We start from the raw sequence: 16,158 nt of genomic DNA, 5'->3' as shown, positions 1-16,158 counted from the left end.
AAAAAAAAGAATTTGGGGTGGCTAGGTGGTACAGTGGATAGAGCACTGGCCCAGGAGTTCAAATCCGACCTCAGACACTTAATAATTACCTAGCTGTGTGGCCATGGGCAAGCCTCTTTACCCCATTGCCTTGCACAAACTAAAAAAAAAATTCTTGAGGTGATAGCATAGAAAAGATAGTCATTAAAATTTTCTCTTTAACTGAGATTTAGGGTCTTTCCTGTTAAATGAATAGTATAATCCTTACAGCAACATGGGGGCAATGATCAACCTTGATGGACTCGATCATTTCATCAGTGCAACAATCAGGGACAATTTGGGGCTGTCTTCAATGGAGAATAGCATCTGTATCCAGAGAAAAAACTGTGGAGTTTGAACAAAGACCAAGGACTATTACCTTAAATTTAGAAAAAAAAAAAACTGATATCTTATTGTCTGATCCTGTTATCTCTTATACTTTATGTTTCTTCCTTAAGGATATAATGTCTATCTCATCACACTCAATATGGAACAAAGTACACCATGGAAACAATGTAAAGATTGACAAATTGCCTTCTGTGGGGGGTGGGGGAGGGAAGTAAGATCAGGGGGGAAAATTGTAAAACTCAAAATAAATAAAATCTTTAAAAAATGAATAGTATGTTAATTGTCACTCTAGGCATCTGTACATTAATATTCCTAAATATAAACTTTTGGTTCAGACTATATTTATTTGTCACAGTCTCATTTCTGGCTTATAAGAATTTAATGACACAATAAGGAAATAAGGGAGGACTAAGTCCAAGCAATGTAAATGAAAAAATCATTAAAAGGAACGTGAACACTGATTTCCAGGAACTAATAACATAACATAATATACTCCTCTTCTTGGCATAGAGTGAAGAGAATTAAAGAGGCCAAAACCAGGAAATTATTAGTATGGTCACATTTTGGCTGCTTTTACTTAACAAAGGAAGGTTCAATTCTGGGGATTGATGAGTCTGGAAATAGAAAGGGTGTCTTCACAAATGACACTGAAAACTATTTAAAACAAAAAAATTATCTAAAATGTTAAAAACAAACAAGCAGGGGCAGCTTTGGTGGTGCAGTAGATAGAGCATCAGCCCTCACCTCTGCCTGGAGTCAGGAGGACCTGAGTTCAAATTCAAACTCAGACACTTAATAATTGCCTAGCTGTGTGACCTTGGGCAAGTCACAACCTCATTGCCTTGTAAAAACCAAAAACCAAACAAACAAATAAAAAACAAACAAGCATTTCATATAACTAGAGAATGGGACAGAACCCCTAGCTTGGTGGTTTAGTTTTCAATACCATGTCTTATTTCTAGTTAACACAAGGAGCCAATCAGAATGCTGATGAAGGAAACTAGAAGAAAGTGAATTTTAAAGAGGCTTTAACTTCATAGACTAAGCATTTATTCAATGCTTGCTATGTGCGAGGCTCTGTACTGTGAATGTTGCTGCTGTCATTTTCACCCAGGCTTGTGGGGAAGCAGATGGGGCTCAGGGCACACTGGGTCACAGGGCTTGCCAGCCTGGCTTGAGACTGATGGCTCTCTTCATGGTACTGCCACCCTGTCAGCCTTACCTACACAAATGGATTTTAGTCTATGAGTGCTTGCTCTTTCTTGGATTCTTAAAATGATAATTACTGAACCCAGTCAATCAAAAGCACCCACTACTGTGCTGGGAAATAGGGACTCAAATACAACTAGAAGCAGATGAGATCTCCTGGGATCTAGAACTGTAAAATACTTCCTAAGTTCTTACCTGTACCAATAACTGAGCTAGATACTGGGAATACAAAGACAAAAACAAAACTCTCCTGACTTCAAGGAGCTTACAACAGACAAGTTGAGACATGGCTACAGCCTGGTGCAGGGTCCCATCACTTTAGGCCTGGACCACTGCCCCAGGCTTCCCACCCCCGACATCAGGGTTCTTCCCCTTGTGCAGGTCTGACTGTGTTGGCCCTCCTGTGGCTCTCCATGACCTCCAAGATCTATTTTAGACTCCTGCTAGCTTGTAAAATGTTTTACAGCCTGCACTCTCCCAAAACATGATCCAATGCACTGGCTTTCTGGATGCTCTCCTCCTCACCTCTGCCTCTGGCTTTCTGCCCACCTTCTGCAAAAGATCTTTTCCTGAGCTACCCTTCCCACCCTCCCTCAATCCTCACCTTACCCGTTCCTTTCTCTCAATGCTGGAGACTTCTCCTTTTTACCTTATTTATATCCTGTTCCTCATGGTATGTTCTCCACAAGGATATGAGCTCATTAAAGGCAGGGACTATTTTTCTGCATTTTTTTTTCATCTTCTGCATTCTGAACTCTTGGTATGGTGCCTGAAGCTTAGTAAGCATTTAAAAAATGCATGTTGATATTAATAATAAAGCGAATAGGATCTAGACAAATCTAAGGTACTTCCTGAGAGAGAGCACAGGCAGTTGGAGAGGATAGAAGTCATACTAAAAAGGTAGTCCTTGAGCTGTATGTGTGTTTTCGAAATTTGGGAGTCTATCAGACAAAGGTGAGGAGCTGAACAAAGAGTTTAGAGAAAGTAGAGAACCCTCAAAAAAGTCTTAGGAGCCTATTCCATGAAGGGGAGGAATGAGAAGAAAAGTCGCTAAAATTAAAGGACACTTACAAAGAATTCTCACTTAAAAGACAATCGCAGGCCTGGCAATCAATACTTTGTATACTGGAGCCTCAGTGTACTCAATAAGTATCGATTACAAAAAAATTTCAATGCTCTTATGAAGAAACAATTCTTTTGCTTCTCTTAAATAAGTAGTTCAAAAGCAGGAGTTGACAATTGACTCACTTAACATTTTGCTTTTAAAATATCAGATCATTTTCATCCACTTGTTTTTTCTTTTAGTCCACAATTTCAAGGAACTTACCACACCCACTTCTTTCAAAGCTGATGTGATGGAGATAATTGGCATATTAGGCTTCCCTTGAACCTGGGAAGAAGGGCTGCTCAGTTCATGCTGTTCCTGACCAGGTGCTTCTACCTTCTCACTGGAAGGCACATTAGCAATTTTTATACCTTTAGCTTCTAACTGTAAAAAAAAAGGATATATACAGATGGAAAATTTAAATTCATATAAAAAGAAAACTCCATAAAAACTGTCAACTGATATATTAGACTTGGATTAAGTATTCATGTATAAAATATTCTAGAATAATTTTCATCAAAGTATATAATAATCTTAATTTTTATAAAATAATGCAATAAACATTTGACCTCTTCCAAAACTAATTTCTTTTATTTCAAATAAGTTAGTTCACTAAATATAAAAAATTTCCTTCAATCATACTCCTCAAAATAAATTCATATGTAGCTTCCCATTTTTTCAGTAGATATCATTTAAAAATGGATAGATAGCATTTAAAAATGGTTATATCAACAGTTAGAAAGAACACTCTCTGGGGCTGGGCTATGTGCTGAAGTTCACTAAGCCAACAATTTGGTATCTTCAGGAATCTGTTTTATTCTGAAATCCAAATCTACAAACAGCACAACTAATAACAGCAATAATGATACTAATAGTTACTCAACAATTACCATATCAGGTGCTGTGAACAACTGTTATCTTACTTGAGCCTCCTAACTCTGGGAGTCCAGTGATATTAATATCCCCATTTTCCAGATAAGGAAATTGAGGCAAACAAAGGGTAAGCAATTTGCTACATATCCAAGGCCTGATTGGAACTCAGGTCTACCAGACTCCAGGACCAAAACTCTATACTATATGACATTTATTTTAATATTAAAACCATAATTCCAAAAACAATTTAAATTTATAATATTTTTCTATCTCAGATGTTCATACATATACTTTTCTTGTAGAGGAGTATTTTTTGGTATTGGGTACAACAATTAACAGAAATTGTAAAAGGTTTCCTATATTTGGTGAGATTTTAGTAAGGACCTGAACAAAACCAGGAGGCAGACATGAAGGAGAACATTCCATGCATTAAAGTCAGCCAAACGATCAATGTAAAGACTATCAGCCTGCCTTCTGTGGGGGGTCGGGGGAGGGAAGCAAAATGGGGGAAAAATTATAAAATTCAAAAAACAATTAATTAAAAAAAACATTAAAAAATAAAGGTCAGCCAAAGAACACTTAAGGAAGACCTGTCTAGATCTATCATAAATTTAGATTAAGAATATTTAAGTGTAAAACAGTGGAAATAATTCACAAGTGACATTTTCTTATGTTATTTTACAACACCAAGTAGAAAACATGAAATTGAGCATTTACCTCTGAAGTAAAATGTAACAGAAATTATACTTAAGAACATTTAATTATTAAAGATGCAATACAGTTTGAGATAAATATTACCAAATAGTATGCTCTCACCACATTACAGAATCAAAAGGAACTTCAGAGATGATTTCATGTACCCTTAAGAAGCTGGAATAAAATTTTATCCAATTCATATTAAATTCCTTAAAATTCTGAGTTGCTCTTTCCCTAAGTGAGAGGCAGCATGGCACAATATAGAGAAAGCTGTCTTCAGAGAGAGGAAGATCTATGTGCTGACATATGGACTGTATGACTCTGGGACCCTTAATTAATCTATAGCATTCAGTTAATCTACTAGATGCTGATCTGCCCTGGTAGACAGAATTTCTTCATCAAGAGTTTCCTTCACCAATGAAATAACAGTTCTGACTAAAAAAACAAACAAATCATATAACAATATTTATATCAATTTTTTTCACTATGCTACATTTAAATTCTGAAATATAACAAGTACATTTTAGGATGGGAAATACTCTAAAGCTATTAAAATGTGATCTGATATGAAATTTTTTTCCAGGTCTTACTGCTTTTATTTCTGAAAAAACTCTATCAGTAAATTTATAAAAACACATGAAATACTGGTAAACTACATAGATATAGTCAAAGTGTTAACAGGGCAAAACTTGATCTATATCCATTATAAGAGTGATAATAAAATATTTATTATTATTATAATATTATACAAAGATCTAATATATGTTTTGCTTATTTGGACATTCCTCTTACATGGTGTTTTTTTGGTTGTTGTTTTTCATCCTGCTTTTTTTAGGAAGATTTTATTCATTTTGAGTTTTACAATTTTTTCCCTAATCTTGCTTCCTTCCCCCCACCCCCCCACAGAAAGCAGTCTGTTAGTCTTTACATTATTTCCATGGTATACATTGATCTAATTTGAGTGTGATGAGAGAGAAATCAGATCCTTAAGGAAGAAAAATAAAGTATAAGAGATAGCAAAATTACATAATAAGATGATGGGTTTTTTCCCCTAAATTAAAGGTCTTTGGTCTTTGTTCAAATTCCACAATTCTTTCTCTGAATACAGATGGTATTCTCCATCACAGATACCCCCAAATTGTCCCAGATGGTTGCACTGATGGAATGAGCAAGTCCATCAAGGTTGATCATCACCCCCATAACATGGCTTAGTAAAAAAAGAATTTGAAATTATATACTGAATCAAAATAATAATTGAGATTTATTTTCTAATCCAAGTGTGTAGCACTTATCTCATTCAAACTTATTACTTCACAGATGAGTCTGAATCTCAGAAGATTAAGTGGCTTGGCCAAATAACCCAGTGTAACAGCAACATGATATAACTGAGATTCCCTCCTCATTTCTCTGCCCTTTACAGTCTTGCAAAGATGAAATGCTTCCTCAGTATTTCCTGAGCCCCAACTAGCCATGTGGCCAGTCCTGAAACACTACAACTATCCTCAAATAATCCAATGGCTTGCAGACTGAGCCATCAGCCAGGACGATATCCAACAGCAGGGACAGGCTTTGTCATTTTCCCGGGTGAGGAATGCACACTCCCAAATCAATGTGATAGATAGGGTGGGGGAACCCTATCAATAAGAATGTGCTTACATGTTCTTCCCAAGCTTGCTTCTCTCTCTCATAGGCTTCCTTTCTCTTTCGTTCTAGCTGTTCTTTCAACACAGAAGCTCGGGTGTTTGCCTGGGCCTGAAAAGGAATACAAACAAATAGGAAAGTGCTACAGAAAGAAAGCCCAAAGCACTCTAGGTGAGGATTTATGAAAAAGGCCATGCCCTTTGACCTCCATCCAAGGAGGACAATGCCTACAAAAGTATTTATAGAAGCAAAGGCCTGAATACAGGAGCTAAGTATGGGCTGGGACAGGCAGACAGTAGTATATTTCTGTGCTGCAACAAATGACCAAAAAGAAACATATAAAGACTTCTATGAACTGATGCAAAGAGAAGGAAGAAGGAAGGGGAGGCAGAGTATATACCCTTATATAGTCACTACTATGTGTCAGGCCCTGTGATGAGTGCTTTTCACAAATATCAGCTCACTGGATCCTCATAACAATGTTAGGCAATCAAGATTTTGACTGGCTCCATGTTAAAGTTGAAGAAACTGAAGCAGGCAGTGTCTGACTGAGCTAACCAAGGTCACACAGTTAACCTGAGTCTGAAGCCAAATTTGAACTCAGGTCTTCTTGGCTTTAGATCCCTCTCCACTGTGCCATCAGCTGCCAGTTTTCTTAAACTGGGAATATAAATGGTAATAGCAGCTCTTCAAAGTTGAATGTTCCAAAATTATAACCATTAACATAGGCTCTAAAGATATGAGAAGACACTTTTTTATGCAGAATGTGGGGGTCTCATGAGTATAAGAATGTTGCATGTGAAACATTAGATTTCTCTGGAAAAAGGTAGAATGAGGGATACAGAGAGAAATGTGGACCATGTCAAAATAAGAAAAACAATAAAAATTAATTAAAAAAAAGAAAAAGCAACAACTGATAAGTCATATTCCTTAATTGTTTTGAAGGGCATAGGGTTAAAAAACTATATTTCACATCTCAATTTCCACAATTTACTTGAATTCTTTGGCAATCATTTCAAGCTTAATACCTTTAGAGTTTCTATTTTTTTGCGTCTAGCTTCTATTTCTTCATTCTCTTCTTGTCCTTTAAAGCCATCAGAATCATTCTACAAAAGAAATTAGCATATGAATGAGTAAACCAGCAAAGACACAGTTTTCTGAATATGTATATGAATTCTGAGAAGTGCTATGTGTCATAGACTACCAATACTATAAAATTGGAAGGCATGGGGTGTCTAGGTGGCGCAGTGGATAAAGCACTGGCCCTGGAGTCAGGAGTACCTGGGTTCAAATCCAGTCTCAGACATTTAATAATTACGTAGCTGTGTGGCCTTGGGCAAGCCACTTAACCCCACTGCCTTGCAAAAACCTAAAAAAAAAAAATAAAAAAAAAAATGGAAGGCATTCCAAAGCTGTTTCTCTGCAAGAATGATATTACCCTACTTGTGTTGGCCTTCTTCTTATGGCCAAAACCCCAGTAATATGGGGGGGGGGGGGAAGATAACAGTTTTTTTTTTTTCTTATTGAAAAATCTGATCTAATTTTCCTCTCAAAATTGCTGGGGGGGGGGCATGGGGTTCATTTCAATCTTCATTTCTATTTATATAATTGATTCCCTTCTTAAATTCTATGCTCTACCAGATTCATTCTGTGTTATGTAGGGTCTTAATTTTGACAGTATTGTAAAAGTTTCCCTTGCATCATCTACAAGATCCTCTCAATTATTGAAAGAAAAGAAAAATAACAGTCTTCAACTTACCTGTTCACCACGAAGTTTGGCTTTAATTTGTTGACGTTCATTGAAGTTTTGAAGTCTTATTTGCTTTAATCTTGCTAAGTACTCCTATAAGAAAAAAAATCAATATTTTAATTTGGGGGCAATAAACAATCAATACATTTTGGTGGATAAGAGTATTATGATAAAAGAAAACAGTAAATGTATTAATTTGAACAACAGAAGAGAGAGCAAAAGATTATTTGGAAAGGATTAATGGAAATGCAAAATTAGCAGTCACTTTAAAAACTCAAGTCAGCAGACTTCCTCTGAAAATAATTTTATTAAAAATAGCCTGGATGAGAAAAAGAAAAAACAAACTTGAAAGGTTCATCCTTTTGTTGAAAGCAAAAAACAAAAAAACAAAAAAACAAACCATGAGTGATAAAGTTATTATAGAATATAATTAAGGAGTATATAAACCTGAATATATTAACATTCCCTATAGACTTAAAAAAACCTCTGATATTTGTTAAACCATGCAGGAAAATAAGTCAATAAACTTAAAGTATGACTAGGTGATGGAGGTAGCGAACATGCAGGAAGCATACCTCTTCCTCCTTGTTTCTTGGTTTCCCTCCTCTTGAAGAACTGGGCCTGCTTTCACACATAGCTGTCAGGATTTGCAGGGTACCCTGTTTATCATTTAATGTACTAAGTTCAAAAATGAATGGGGCTATGTCACCACCTCATAGAGGAATAGCTAATTGTTTATTACTTTCCTTAAGAAACATTTTTAGTTCTTAGAGTGCAAGGGCACACTTCTAATGCAAGGACAAACATATTGAAAATTTTTAATTAAAACCACATAAAATTAATCTGAGAGCAAAACTCTTCACAATACATCCTTGAAATACAACTGCACAGTTTTAGTAAGGCATTGTTTTTTTTTCCCCCACATTTACTTTCCTAAATTGCGTGCCTCCTCACTAGGCAGGAATACAACTTCCCATACCAATACCAAGTTAGGCAAAACTTTGCAGGAGAGCAAACAAAGAGTATTACCAACACTTCATGAGCAATTTTAAACAGAAAATTCCTTGAATGGACTTGGGAAGTTCAAGCATAGGGATAAATTAAGATTAAAGGTAGACAGTTTTCAGAAAGGATAACTATCATTGTTGGAAGGGTTGTGGGAAATCTGGGACACTATTATATTGTTGGTGGAGCTGTGAAGTCATCCAACCTTTCTAGAGAGAAATTTGGAACTACGCCCAAAAGGCAACAAAAATGTGCATAACCTTTGATCCAACAATACCAATACTGGGTCTATACCCTGAAGACATGATGAAAAAGGGTAAAAACGTCACTTAAAAATATTCATAGCAGCCCTGTTGGTGGTAGCAAAGAATTGGAAATCAAGCTAATGTCCTTCAATTGGGTAATGGCTTAGCAAACTGTGGTATATATAAGTCATAGAACACTATTGTTCTATTAGAAACCAGGAGGGATGGGAATTCAGGGAAGCCTGGAGGGATTTGCATGAACTGATGCTGAGTGAGATGAGCAGAACCAGAAAAACACTGTATACCCTAACAGCAACATGGGGGTGATGATCAACCTTGATGGACTTGCTCGTTCCATCAGTGGAACAATCAGGGGCAATTTGGGCCTGTCTGCAATGGAGAATACCATCTGCATCCAGATATAGAGCCATGGAGTTTGAACAAAATTCAAGGACTATTCACTTTAATTTAGAAGAAAAAAAACAGATATCTTATTATCTCTTATACTTTTTGTTTCTTCCTTAAGGATATGATTTCTCACTCATCACACTCAATTTGGATCAATGTACAACATGGAAACAATATAAAGACTGACAAATTGCTTTTTGTGGGAGGAGGGAAGTAAGATTGGGGGAAAATTGTAAAACTCAAAATAAATAAAATCTTTAATAAGAAAAAGGTAGTCAGTTTTAATAGATATAGGTTGATCCCATTAATTGCCTTTTTCATGCTTCATTGCTTCTGCTGCTCCAACTAACTACTTATCTCAGACCCCAGGAAAAACAACGCACTAGTACTATTTTAGAGGGAAAACTACATTGCTGCCTTGAATATTTGTAATAAGGAAACAACTTTTCTTATGATGAGCTTAGTAAAAGTCTTGGGAGCTGGGAGACAAGAATAAATAGTAGAGAAAAAGTTGGGAGACAGTGCTACAAGAGCATCAAAATTGGCATCAAAAAAGTTAAGCTATGGTGAAGATATTTAAAGATTCCTAAGACTCCTATTTCTTATTGACTTGAGGGGCAAAAAATGAGATATTAAGAGTGTAGAGGGTAAAGTGGCTGCTTTGGAAAAGATGATGTTTGAGTGAATTCTTTCTCAAATTCTCATTAACATTTTGGTTCTCTTGCCTCTTTCTATCACATTCTGCTTTGTATCATACATATTTAAATTTAACTGTTTGACGGGTTAATCTATGGATCCAAGGAAAACAAAGTGACACCAGTGAGAGTATTTTCCTTGCCCCTAACAGCCATTGTATGAAAAATAAAAGTAGGACTCAAGAATAAGAAAAGAATACCTGGGAGTCTATTTGCCAAGACAGACTCAGAAACTTTTTGAAAACAATTATAAAACACTTCTCACACAAATTAAATCAGATTTAAATAACTAGGCAAATATCAACTGCTCATGGATAGGTAGAGCTAATATAATAAAAACAACAATTCTGCCAAAACTAAACTATCGGTTTAGTGCCCTACCAATCAAAATTCCAAAAAATTACTTTAATGAGTTAGAAAAAATTGTAAGTGAATTCATATGGAGAAATAAAAAGTCAAGAATTTCCAGGAGCAAGGGGCAGCTAGGTGGCACAGTGGATAGAGTACCGGCCCTGGAGTTAGGAGTGCCTGAGTTCAAATGAAACCTCAGACACTTAATAATTACCTAGCTGTGTGGCCTTGGGCAAGCCACTTAACCCCATTTGCCTTGCAAAAATTTAAAAAAAAAAAGGATTTCCAGGAGCTTAATGGAAAAAAAGTACAAAAGAAGGTAGCTTAGCCCTACTTGATCTAAAATTATATTATGAAGCATCAGTCATCAAAACTGTTTGGTATTGGCTAAGAAGTAAGAGTGGTGGACCAGTGGAATAGACCAGGTGCAAAAGCAGGAGATGATTATAGTAATCTGCTGTTTGATAAACCCAGAGTCCAGTTATTGGGATAAATACTCCCTCTTTGATAAAAACTGCTGGGATAATTGGAAGTTAGTATGGAAGAAACTTAGATTAGACCAACACCTAACACCCTTTACCAAAATAAGATCCAAATGGTTATAGGACTTAGACATAAAAAAACAATACTATAAGCAAATTAGAAGATTAAGGACTAGCTTACCTGTCAGATCTATGGAAAGGGGAGCAGTTTATGACTAAGGAAGAGTTGGAGAACATCACCAAAATCCAACTAGATGATTTCGATTACATTAAATTAAAAAAGCTTTTGCACAGATAAAACCAATTTAACCAAGATCAAAAGAAATGTAGTAAATTGGGAAACAATCTTTACAACTAAGGATTCTGACAAAGGATGCATTTCTAAAATATACGGGGGGGGGGGCCAAGATGGCGATAAGAGAGGAAAGTCTCTTAGGAACTCTCTCATAAAACTTCAAAACTAAGGACTTTAACTAAATTTTTGAGAGACAGAACTCAGAGGGTCCCAGGGAGGCAGTTCTACTACTCAAGGTAACCTGGAAAAGAGCAGAAAGGCTCTGGTCCCGGGTTTGGAGGGGCGGCCTGCCAAAGTGAAAGAACTTCAGCCTCCTGGAGGCAGTCTCAGGGAGCTGGGGGGGGGGGGAGTTCGGGAGCTATGTCCTAGGGAGCACTGGCCACAAATTGGGGGAGCAGCTGGCGAACCTCTGCCAGTGCAAGCCCAGCCCTCAGGGCACACAGCCAGCAGCCAGCAGCCAGCAGCAGTCTAGCCAAGGCAGACCAGGAAACAGAAACAGGTGGAGCTGGTAAGCAGGAGGCCCCAGGGCATGAGCTAACTGAACTTGGGGAGGGGAGTGAAGAGAGAATGCAGAGCTCTGCCCCAGAAGAAGAATCTGGGGCTCTGACCATATTCAGACCCTGATTGGAGTCTAGGCCCCCCACATAGAACAGAAGGGCCACCCCCAACCTCAGCCCCATGGCAGAGGGGGCTGCACATGGTCATTCACAGACCAGAAGGCAGGACAGAGACTCACACACTGAGACCTTTGTGGGAATGTCCCAAAAGCTCAGGAAGCACCTCCCAAAACAGGCTTAGGCTGGGAAAATGAGCAAGCAGAGAAAAAAGAGGAACACCATTGAGAAATATTTCGCATATGAGCCCAAGAAGGATCAAAATACTCAGTCTGAAGATGAGGAAGCACAAACGCCTGCATCCAAAGACTACAAGGAAAACAGAAATTGGGCTCAGGCTATGACAGAGCTCAAAAAAAGACTTTGAAAATCAAATGAGGGAGTTAGAAGAAAAACTGGGAAAAGAAATGAGAGAGATATACAGGAAAAACATGAAGTCAGCAGCTTAGTCAAGGAAATCCAAAATAATGCTAAAGAAAATAGCATGCTAAAAACCAGCTTAGGTCAAATGAATAAAACAGTCCAAAAAAGTTATTGAGGAGAAGAATGCTTTAAAAAAGTAAAATTGGCCAGATGGGAAAAGAGATAAGAAAGCTCTCTGAGAAAAACAAATGCTTCAGACAAAAAATAGAACTCAGGAAGATTGATGAATTTACGAGAAATCAGGACTCAATACTTCAAAACCAAAAAAATGAAAAATTAGAAGAAAATGTGAAACATCTCACTGAAAAAACAACTGATATGGAAAAAAGATTTAGGAAAGATAATTTAAAAATTATTAGACATGGAAACAAAGTAACGACTGACAGAGTGCTCTCTGTGGGGGGAGGGGGAGGGAAGCAAGATTGGGAGAAAATGTAAAACTCAAATATCTTTAATAAAAATAAATTTAAATTAAAAAAATAAAATAAAAATTATTGGAATACGTGAAAGTCATGATCAGGAAAAGAGCCTTGACATCATCAAAGAATTACTACAGGAAAATTGCCCTGATATCCTAGAAGCAGAAGACAAAAATAGAAATGGAGAGAATCCACCGATCCCCCTGAGAAAGAGAACCCAAAAAACCAACACCTAGGAATATTAAAGGCAAGTTCCAGAGCTCTCAAGTCAAAGAGAAAATATTACAAGCAGCCAGAAGGACACAATTCAAATATCGTGGAGCTTCAGTCAGGATCACACAGGACTTAGCAGCAACTACATTAAAAGCTCGTAGGGCTTGGAATATAATATACCGGAAGGCAAAAGAGCCTGGAATGCAACCGAAAATCAACTACCCAGAAAAAATTAATGTCCTCTTTCAGGGGAAAAAGATGGATTTTCAATGAACCAGGGGAATTTCAAATGTTCCTGTTGGAATGGCCAGAGCTGAACAGAAGGTTTGATCTTCAAATACAGGACTTAGGTGAAGCACAGAGATTGGAGAAGGGGAAAATATGGGGGACTTAATGATGATGAACTGTATATATTTCTGTATAGAAAAATGACACTGATAATACTCATATGAACCTTCTCAGTAATAGAGAAGATAGAAGGAGCTTTTATAGTTGAAGCACAGGAGAAAGCTGAATTTGAAGATAAAATATGGTATAAAAATGGAGTCAATAGAAAAAAGGAGAGGGGGAATAGGCCAAGATATTTCATATAATAAGATTTTTCTTTATCACAATGAACTATTGCAATGTTATGGAAAGGGGGGAAGGCAAGGGGAAATGAGGGAATCTTTGCTCTCATTAGAGATGGCTAGGAGAAGAAACAGCATATATACTCAATGGGGTATAGGCATCTGGAGTAAGAAGGAGGGGGGGCGGGGAGAAGGGGGAGATGTGAGTGATGGAGGAGAGGATGGACCATGGGGGGAGAGTGGTCAGATATAACACATTTTCTCTTTTACTTCTTGCAAGGGGCTGGGATTGGATGGCCTGTCCAGGACCATAGGGCCAGGTGGATGCTGGGCCTAAGGGGTGGTAAGCGGGCTCGGGGCCTCTTGGCCCCAGGGCCAAGGATCTGGTCTGCTGTACCACTCAGCTACCCTACAGCAGAGTCAGAGTGAAAGGAGAGAGAGTGGTAGTGGAGAAATATGAAAGGAGGGAGTTGCAATCAGCAATGGCAATGGTGGAAAAATATGGAAGTAACTTTTGTGATGGACTTATCATAAAGAATGTGATCCACCAATGACAGAGTTGTTGGTGTTGGAACAAAGACTGAAGTACATTTTTTATTATAATTATTTGGGGGGGGGGGGTGCAGGGCAAATGGGGCTGGGTGGCCCATCTGGGGCCGCATAGCAGGGTGATTGTTGGGTGTCTGAGGCCGGATTGGGACCCAGGTGCTCCTGGCTCAAGGGCCAGTGCTCTGTCCGCCACTCAGCCACCCCTACTATTATTACTATTTTATTTTATTTTATTTTTTTATTTTTATTTTTTGTTTTTGCAGGGCAGTGAGGTTGGGGTGGCTTGCATGTCAGACAGCTGAGTGATTATTGTGTGTACAGGGCCGGATATGGGCTCTGTCCATTACGCCTCCTGTCCATACCTACAATTATTACTATTTTTTTTAATTTTAATTTTTTTCTCTCCTCTTTACTTTTTTACTCAAGAGAGTCTATATTTTTTTGGCGGGGAGGGGGTATTTGGTTTACTCTTAAACAAGAATATTTTATTTATGTATAAAAAAAACATTATTTGTACAAAATGAGAATAAACATTAAATTTAAAAAATATACAGAGAACTGAATCATATTCTTATTTTTATTTTTAGGATTTTGCAAGGCAAACAGGGTTAAGTGGCTTGCCCAAGGCCACACAGCTAGGTAATTATTAAGTGTCTGAGACTGGATTTGAACCCAGGTACTCCTGACTCCAGGGCTGGTGCTTTATCCACTATGCCACCTAGCTGCCCCCGAGTCATATTTTTAAAACAAAAAGCCATTCCTCGATTGAAAAATGGTCAAAGGATATGCAAAAGCAATTTATAGATGAGGAGAGCAAAGCAATCCATAGCCATATGAAAAATTGCTCTAAATCATTAATTATTAGAGAAATGCAAATTAAAGCTTCTCTGAGGTACCAACTCACACCTCTCAGATTGGCCAATATGACCAAAAAGGATAATGATCATTGTTGGAAGGGTTGTGGGAAATCTGGGACACTATTACACTGTTGGTGGAGCTGTGAACTCATCCAGCCTTTCTGGAGAGCTACTTGGAACTATGCCCAAGGGGGCAATGGGAATGTGCATGCCCTTTGATATGGCAATGCCGCTGCTGGGTCTATACCCTGAAGAGATGGTGAAGAAGGGTAAAAACATCACTTGTACAAAAATATTTATAGCAGCCCTGTTTGTGGTGGCAAAGGATTGGAAATCAAGTAAATGTCCTTCAATTGGGGAATGGCTTAGCAAACTGTGGTATATGTGTTATGGAACACTACTGTTCTATTAGAAACCAGGAGGGATGGGAATTCAGGGAAGCCTGGAGGGATTTGCATGACCTGATGCCGAGTGAGATGAGCAGAACCAGAAAAACACTGTATACCCTAACAGCAGCATGGGAGTGATGATCAACCTTGATGGACTTGGTCATTCCATCAGTGCAACAATCGGGAACAATTTTGAGCTGTCTGCAAAGGAGAGTGCCATCTGTATCCAGATAGGGAGCTGTGGAGTTTGAACAAAGTTCAAGGACTATTCCCTTAAAAAAAAAAAACGCAGATATTTTATTGTCTGATCTTGTTATCTCGTATACTTTGTTTCTTCCTTAAGGATATGATTTCTCTCTCATCACACTCAATTTGGATATACAATATGGAAAAAAGTAAAGACTGACAGATTGCTTTCCATGGTGGGGGGTGGGGGGAGGGAAGTAAGGTTAGGGGGGAATTGTAAAACTCAAATAATTTCTTTAATAAAAATAAATTTAAAAAAGAATGATAAAAGAATTTGGAATCTTAAATTTCATAAAAAGGAGGGAAACAGGGTCAGGAAACAGTTTCTTCTGCTATTAATCTTTCTTTTTTCTTTTTGCAAGTCAATGGGGTTAAGTGGCTTGCCCAAGGCCACACAGCTAGGTAGGTAATTAAGTATCTGAGGCCAGATTTGAACTCAGGTACTCCCTCTATTGCCTTTCTTAAAGTATATAACAGCACCTGTTGTTTTACATTGCTGTGAGTTATGACCACACATTTCCAAACAGTAGATTTGAATACCCTAGCATCTTAAAGGAAACACCTTTAAGATTACTGTTGCTGTCAGGCCCTTCTCTTTGTGGTTTTTCCAAGAATTTTAGCAGGAAATACAGCCAACTGCAGTATTCTTTCTGGATCCACTGAACTGCTTAGTGAATTCAATTGCTATTATCACCTTTCCTTGAATTTCATTGAAGAAAACAAACATAGCTCTTTATTGCTAAAAAATTGTGACTCCT

At 37.7% G+C, this 16,158-nt stretch overlaps 1 protein-coding gene across 11 annotated transcripts in view; it reads right to left on the bottom strand.

Moving 5' to 3' along the window:
- NEK1 (NIMA related kinase 1) overlaps positions 1-16,158 on the bottom strand; it is a 163,867-nt gene that overhangs the window by 63,113 nt on the left and 84,596 nt on the right. For 7 of the 11 annotated variants that reach the window (XM_074228988.1, XM_074228982.1, XM_074228983.1 and 4 more), the window contains 5 exons: positions 8,216-8,299; positions 7,650-7,733; positions 6,919-6,996; positions 5,906-6,001; positions 2,903-3,064 (listed from right to left, as the gene is read on the bottom strand). In XM_074228988.1, coding sequence (XP_074085089.1) covers positions 2,903-3,064; positions 5,906-6,001; positions 6,919-6,996; positions 7,650-7,733; positions 8,216-8,299 — 504 coding nt within the window. The remainder of the gene's footprint in view (positions 1-2,902; positions 3,065-5,905; positions 6,002-6,918; positions 6,997-7,649; positions 7,734-8,215; positions 8,300-16,158) is intronic. The other 4 variants (XM_074228989.1, XM_074228980.1, XM_074228987.1 and 1 more) reach the window with 1 other exon arrangement.

Source organism: Macrotis lagotis, chromosome 3 (genome assembly GCF_037893015.1).
Source record: "Macrotis lagotis isolate mMagLag1 chromosome 3, bilby.v1.9.chrom.fasta, whole genome shotgun sequence".
NCBI lineage: Eukaryota > Metazoa > Chordata > Mammalia > Peramelemorphia > Peramelidae > Macrotis > Macrotis lagotis.
This window is presented reverse-complemented; position numbering and strand designations above follow the sequence as displayed.